The sequence below is a fragment of the Brassica oleracea genome, chromosome C7 (genome assembly GCF_000695525.1).
Source record: "Brassica oleracea var. oleracea cultivar TO1000 chromosome C7, BOL, whole genome shotgun sequence".
NCBI classification, from domain to species: Eukaryota; Viridiplantae; Streptophyta; class Magnoliopsida; order Brassicales; family Brassicaceae; genus Brassica; species Brassica oleracea.
In genome coordinates this window covers 11,205,400-11,212,758 of record NC_027754.1, presented here as the reverse complement: position 1 = coordinate 11,212,758, position 7,359 = coordinate 11,205,400, and the positions used below count along the sequence as shown (strand labels likewise).

The following is a 7,359-nucleotide window of genomic DNA, read 5'->3' as shown; positions in this document are numbered from 1 at the left end:
TCCTGCATCTAGAGCGGCCCGGGCAACACGAGAAGGGATCGAGGATCACCAGATCCACGACCTAGAGGAAAGTGATTCCGAACCTGAACCCACGTCTACCAAGAATAGCTTCCCCAATCCGGAGGAGCAACCCCAACTCGTACACAGATACTCCCTTCGCGGAGGAGATCGCCTCAGTCGAGATGCCTCGGAAATTCTCCTTCCCCAGCATTAAGATGTACGAAGGCACCAGAGACCCCGATGATCATATCGCACAATATAAACAGAGGATGCTAGCGGTTGCGCTCCCCAAGGAGTCCCGTGAGACTACCATGTGTAAAGGGTTCAGCTCCACTTTAATTGGACCCGCCTTGCAATGGTATATCAATCTCCCTACCAGGTCCATCTCTTCCTTTGCCGGCCTGAGCGACAAGTTCATAGAACAATTTGCGAGTAGCAGGAGCCTGGACAAGACTTCAGACGGTGTCTACGAGATCCTCCAGCATCGAGTAGAACCCCTACGGGACTACATAGCCCGTTTCAATCAAGAGAAGGTAGTGGTCTCTGAATGCAGCATCCCTACCGCAATCTCTGCCTTCGAGAGAGGCCTACTTCCAGACGGGAGGCTGTACAAAGAGCTAACCATGTACCCTTGCAAAACCATTGAGGATGTGCTATCCCGAGCGTGGGCACAGGTGAAGTGGGAAGAGGACGTCGCTAGCCGCGCCAAGGCTCAACCCAAACAGGGTCAGAAGTCCACCCGATCAGACCGGGTAGATCGAGAAGAAAGATCCTCCCAAAAGGGATCCAAGGACTCCGGAAGCAGGAACCTAGGCAGGTTCCAATACCGGCCATTAGAAAAAGAAGAGGGGATGTCTGTGTCTACCTGGCCCGATATCACCCATCTCTCAATATCCACACCAGAGCTGGTCAACACGCTGAGGCAGATGGGCCAACACGTCAAGTGGACCCCAAAGATGAAAGCACCTGACTCTTTCTGGAACCCTGGACTCTGGTGCGACTTACATCGCGATCACGGCCACAAAACTGAAGACCGAGGTCAACGTACTGCTCCAAAAGGGGCATCTCCGAGAATTCCTTTCAGAGAAAGCCAAGGCTCATCTTAGCAAAGAAGCATCAGGGAAATCCAAAGGAAACGCACCAAGCTCACCACCTCTCCAGGACCGGGTGATTCATGTCATCTCAGGAGGCTCTGAAGTAAGTGGCGTGAGTCATGCAGCTGCGAAGAAGAGCACCCGTAATGCTAAACATGGTCTGGAGACTGCTCAACCTAAATGCCTACTTCTAGGTACCGACGAGATAAGCTTCACAGCCAAGGAGAAAGAGAAGATATTAGCTCTTAACCATGACGCTCTAGTTGTCTCTCTCACCATAGCGAACTGTTTGGTGAAAAGGATACTAGCAGACAACGGGTCTTCCAGCAATATCATCTTCCTGACGGCGTACCAAGACCTAGGGTTAGAGGAGAATACTCTGACGTGCAAAGTAACCCCACTCATCGGGTTCAGCGGCAAGGTCAAGCAAACCGCTGGGGAGGTTGTTCTGCCAGTATATGCTGAATGGATCAACCTATCTACCAAATTCCTGGTCGTGGACTGCCAATCGGCATACAACATGATCTTAGGACGACCCTGGATTCACAACATGGGAGCAGTCCCCTCAACCCTCCATCAAATAGTGAATTCCCTACACCCTGGGGCATCAGAGCAATCCAAGGAGACCAGGAGAATTCTAGGTCCTGCTACCAGACCTCCTTAAAGGGGAAGACCAAGGTCTTATAGCAATTACAGAGGAGACTTCCGATCCCGTGGAATCGGGAATCAGGGGTCAACAATAGGGGCAATTCACGAACCTTCTGCGTAGTCCGGACCCTACATCCAAAAAGCTTCCAGAGAGCTTACGTCGACCGCATCGCATTGTCTCCCCTAAAAACCTACACGGCTGCACCTGCTTGCAAAATCAGGTCCCCAAAGGACCCTCGTCCTCCGCCTCACATAGATAAGATAGCCAGAAGCTTCAATAGTTATCAACCGGCGATCTCACAGATAAATGAGTGGGGCACGAACACCTCGACAAAACCCCCTCGGAAGAGAGCTCCCAGCAGGCACCAGACGGAGATAGGAGACCTCCGAACACATTTGCTCCAATGGATGAATGCGACCACATGCTTCATGGAAGCGCTGAAAACCTCCATCGATAGGACACAATGGCCCCCGAACGTCAACAACAAAGAGATCGGCAAGGGCTAGGGCATAAAACAACTCCCAAACGAGGTCCCTAGATTCAAAAAGATGCAGAACCCTGCAGAGGATGAAGGAACCCTCCAGCGAAGACATTCATCTCAAAAGCAAGTCAAACCCCACGGGTCACGCAGCAATAAGAGGTAAAACATGGCCTAACCACTGGGTATCTCGCAAGCTGATATCTTGTACGGTCTCCGGACCATGATTTTTATATAATTATTCTACCTTTTATTTAAGCATTCTGTTTTTCTACTCATATGTACGCTGAAAGTCTACGGACATAGCCTATATAATAAAATAGTTCCGACTTTAAGAGAGAGTACGAATACCATAATACTTAAAGGGGGAACCGAGCTGGATCATGTCAAAGAGACCTCCGATCCAGGCCAACCCTCAATGATAAGTGGCACGACCACACAAAAACAAAACGGGTATGAAACATAAGGTAGGAATGGGTCTGCGCAAGCCCGAGTATGCCGTCAATACTACCTAAAACCTCTGTATAGCCTCATGCATATCGGGGTCCCAAACTAAAATACCAAAAAAGTGAAAGGTACATGTATTAAAACGCTACGTGCTAAATTAATATAGGGGACACGAGGTATAATTGCCATTGAGCAAGTGCAACAGTCCGGGAGCACCTTAATAATATCCTGTTTCTCCAGACGTGGAAAACAGCGTAAGTCTGGAACTTGGGTTTTCACCCACACCAGCACCCTCTAAGACTGATAGTGGCTTTATGCAGAAAGCAGAGTGCAGCACGGGAACTTGATAGTGACCAGCCACGAGCGGTAGAAAGCGATACCCAACAAGTACCGAGAGTGGCCACACCTAGGGTGGCAGAATGAGGTCCCTTTAAAATTTAATTCCGGGTTTTGAGAGAGAACTCCGGGCTCAGATAGGCCTTAGGGCCAAGAGCCTACGGGTTCCTTAAAAGGACCTCAGGGTCCAAAGACCATGGGTCTAAAACAAGACCTCGGGGTCAGGAACCTATCGGTTCTCTTTATAACTTAATTTCGGATTCTGAGAATTTCGGGCTCAGATAGGCTTTAAAGGTCAGGAACCTACTGGTTCCCTAAAAAGAACCTCAGGGTCCAAGGACTATGAGTCCAATTCAAGACCTAACGGTCCAGAATCTACGGGTTCCCTAAAATGAACCTCAGGGTCCAAGGACTATGAGTCCAATTCAAGACCTCAAGGTCCAGAATCTACGGGTTCTTAAAAAGGGACCTCCGGGTCCCAACGTCATTTAAAGTCTCTAAGCGATCCCAGTGGCCTCGAAAGAGATTCAACCCTATGAGACCTATGAGGTCCGATCGTCGTAAAATCCAGAGGTTCTAAGGAATCTAGACTTTCAGGATCCCTGAATCCATATCTAAAAAGCCTAGAAAGGCCCAAGGTTCCCAAACGATTAGATCATCGCTTGACTCTCCAGTTCTTCGAAGACGATCCAAGATATACGGTGCAACATATAAAGTCCTATGAAGAAAGTCATGTTATTTCCTGCCTTCAAACATGAGAGACCTGCAAACAGAAGCAGAAGATCTCAAAAGGAGAAAAATACGAGTCCAAAAAGTAAACACTTCAAAAGACCACAGCAGGGCCATTGTTCAGAACGATAAGATAAAAAGGCACGAAGGCCCGATCCAAAAGTTCTAAAACCCCCATCGGAGGTAAATACAAAAAGATATCCCTTCACGGAGTTAAAAACGCAACTAGCGGAAATAGGGATCAGTTGAAAGGAGGATCATCGGGAGGAGGTTCCGATGCCCCCTTCATCTCATCACTACCAGGAACCTAAGGCTTATACTCGAAGGAAGGGGGTGGAAGTCCAAGGAACTCGGCTTCACTGATCTTCACCACCTTATATTGCTCAAAGGAAGTTATCTGATCCCAACGGTCGGTCTGATCATCAAGCCACTCCCACATCAGTTCCCAACGAACTACAACCTTAGCGTCATTCACGGCCTTTATCTTCTCAGCATCAAAGACTTCAGCGGCATGCCTAAGTTCGCATATCTCCTCCTCCTTATCCTCTAGCCGTCGCCGCAAGGAAACATCCTACGCTTCCAAACGTTCCCTTTCCTCATCCAAATCCTGCACTCTGAGCTTCCAAGCCTCAATTTCCTCATCCTTGGCCAGGATAGCGTCCTTCTCTTCACGAAGCCGGACAGCCTTAGTAGCGCTTCTATTTTTCATCCTCCCCTTAAGGTGGAACAATTGAGACGCCACCTGCACCAACAAAACTCAGCTCTGAGCTCAAAAAGAAAGGAGTCACAAGAGCAATAGGAAGATTATTACCTGGAGAACATCACCCTGAAGGGAGCAGACAACCTTGGAGGTATCCTCATCTAATGACGGACGTGTGGGAGTCATAGGGAACACCTCCGAGTTAAAACTAGCCAGAGCCTTAGAGCAGCTGCGAAAGGCGGAAAGGGAAGGCTTGAAAACAGAGGCTCAAGACCTCTTCTTAGAAGACAAAGGAGACACAATAGGAGCTGTTTGGCGCTTACCACTTCGGGTAAACTGAATATTACTGCCTCCAGCAGGAACTACCCAATGAATCGCAGCCTTCCTCGTAGCCATCAACTCGAGAGATTTCTTATACTCCTCCAACGCCTCCGCACCCCTAGGGTCCTATATCACGCCTGAGGGGAAATAATCATTCAACAAACAAGGAGAAAGAAACAGGGAAGTTACAGATATGAAGCTTACCCCTGATACTACACCGATCTAATGCCTCTTCACTCACAAGAAACTAAATCTCACGGCGATCAACATGAAGCCCCAGAAACTGCTCAATTATGTTCCTCGCTGAAGAGAAATCCGCACGAGAAATATCTATGGAAGGAAAAATGAAGAACGTTAATATCATAAAAGTCGACAAGAAATGCGAAACTCTGCGCGACTCACCAGCCGTGCGCCAAGTTGAAGAAAATCATGGAAGAGGCATAAAAGCAAACTTCGATGCCAAGTTCCCTTCAAAAACCGGATGATGCTTTTTCTCCGACCTCGATAGCTCCTGAACTGGGAGCATCCGGCCGCGAGGATGCAGATGATAGCTATGTTCTCCACCATTTAGAGGAGAAACAGAGTAACAGTACATAACCTCGGTGACTGTTGGGGTCGAAAAACGGTTGTGACGAAGTTAACATCCAAGTCCCCGCAAAATACAAGTATGTCAATCCGCAACAAATCATGCTCGGTCAAGAGAACGTCACAACGTATGTTCCTGAGATAAAGCTTCGTTCAAATTCTATTTAGATCAAGCATAAACCATCGGAAACATGCCCAGACCGGTGACGAAGTTAACGATCAAAACGTCCGAAGAAAAAAACGAAAAACCTTCTTCGACAAATACTTTTTTGGAATAGATTCTTCCTTACGAAAATCTTTGCGGAGGAAACATGAGACATCGGACAAAGCTCGAAAAGGGTCACTACGCAACGACCGAACGCGTGTTCCGCTCAGTCGCTACGTAGCGACCGAGCGTCTGTTCTGCTCGGTCGATAAGTACCGATCGAGCGTCTGTTCCGCTCGGTCGATAAGTAGCGACCGAGCTCGAGCCGAAGCTTGGTCGCTACGTAGCGACCGAGCAGGAGCCAGTATATTAGGAGTCCTAGGCGAGAGGCATGGGGAGGACTTTTCTCAGAGCAATTAGGCATATTTCTGTTTTTGTTATTCGAGCTGCGACTCAACTAGGTTATTGCTGTCTTAGGGTTTTAGAACTAGGAATCTCGCCGACAGCTCTCGTAGCCCAGGCTCTTACCTTGTTGTAACGCTCAAACGTGAATTCAGAATAAAATCTACTTTTCTCTCTTTTCGATTTCTTATACTTTATCGTTGTTATTCTTGTGTTCTGATTGCTTGGCATGTGGTATTAGCGGATATCCGGGACCTCTGGGAAATTAGGGTTTTCCTAATTTTCTTATTTAAACGGAAATCGACAGTACAAATTTTGGTTCCCACAGTTTGGCGCTAGAAGGAGGGGGGTACGGATCAATCTAACTCTCAACCATATCACGCTCAACCATATCACGCTCAACCATATCACGCTCAACCAGACATGTCAACTGACGACGCGGATAACGTGCAGACTCCTCTTAACGGAAGCAGTAGCACTGACCTCCACACTCTCGCATCAGACGTATCCGCGGCCAACGCACCAGCCAATGCTGTGGCGCTCAAGGAGTTTAAAAAGATGTTCGCCACCTACGAAAAAAGGTCGGAAGAACAGGATAAGCTCGTGAGCACCCTAAGCAAACAAGTTGAAACTTTAACGGCAAGAACTCGAGCAATCCGCCCCCGCGGAACCACTAAAATCCGCAGGAAAAGACTCGACTTCGCAACCCCACTCGACCGGCCTGGAGCCGCGCAGGAACGACCTTCGGGTCAATACCCTAGCGAGAAATCTCCCATCGAAAAGGGAAACCCTGAAAGTCCTCCTCCTCCCGCGAAGGATTCGAAGGATAACGAAGTCGAGCAAGTTGAGCTGGATCCTAGCGATGTCTCCAACGATACTGATGAGGACGTCGACAGACATCCAAGGAGGACCAGAAACCGATTCGCTCAGGAGAGCTCTCCGTTCGACAAACCAATGACAGAAGAGGAGGAAATCCTCTATTGGAACGAACAAGAAGAGCTGGCTGAAAAGCAAACCGAGCTCACTCGCAGTAAACGCCGACAAGCACGGAAATCTGATGGCGAGACATCGGATATCCGCGATCTTCGCGACTATATCACCAAGACTGCGGCAGAAGTAAGAGCCGTGAAATCCCAAATCTATCACGCTACCAGCACGGCCCCCGAGATTGACAGGCTGCTGGAAGGGGCTTAAAAGACCCCCTCCACCACTCGCATCTCAAATATGAGGGTATCCGATCCAGGAAAAAGCAAAGTACCGAAGTATGATGGTACGACCGATCCGAGAGCGCACCTTCAGGCTTTCCACATCACGATAGGAAGAACGAGGCTGAAGGACGGCGAAAAAGACGCCGGCTACTGCCGCCTGTTCGTCGAGAATCTAAAAGGAGCAGCCCTCAAATGGTTTGCACGCCTTAAGCGAAACTCTATCAGAAGTTTCTGACAGCTCGCATCGGAATTTCTCAAGCAATAC

General features: G+C 48.6%; 1 protein-coding gene across 1 annotated transcript; it reads left to right on the top strand.

The window, feature by feature from the left end:
* Positions 1-215: 215 nt before the first annotated feature.
* LOC106302578 lies at positions 216-1,758 on the top strand. The gene is made up of 2 exons (XM_013739054.1): positions 216-1,038; positions 1,085-1,758. Exons 1-2 carry the CDS (start codon positions 216-218, stop codon positions 1,756-1,758), a joined length of 1,497 nt encoding a protein of 498 aa, XP_013594508.1.
* The last annotated feature ends 5,601 nt before the right edge of the window (positions 1,759-7,359 follow it).

Bases quoted from the DNA above. Each gene is read 5' to 3' on its own strand.
- LOC106302578 (XM_013739054.1), top strand. From the start codon at position 216: ATGTACGAAGGCACCAGAGACCCCGATGATCATATCGCACAATATAAA. The intron at 1,039-1,084 runs GTCAACGTACTG...AATTCCTTTCAG, and splicing joins CCACAAAACTGAAGACCGAG to AGAAAGCCAAGGCTCATCTT.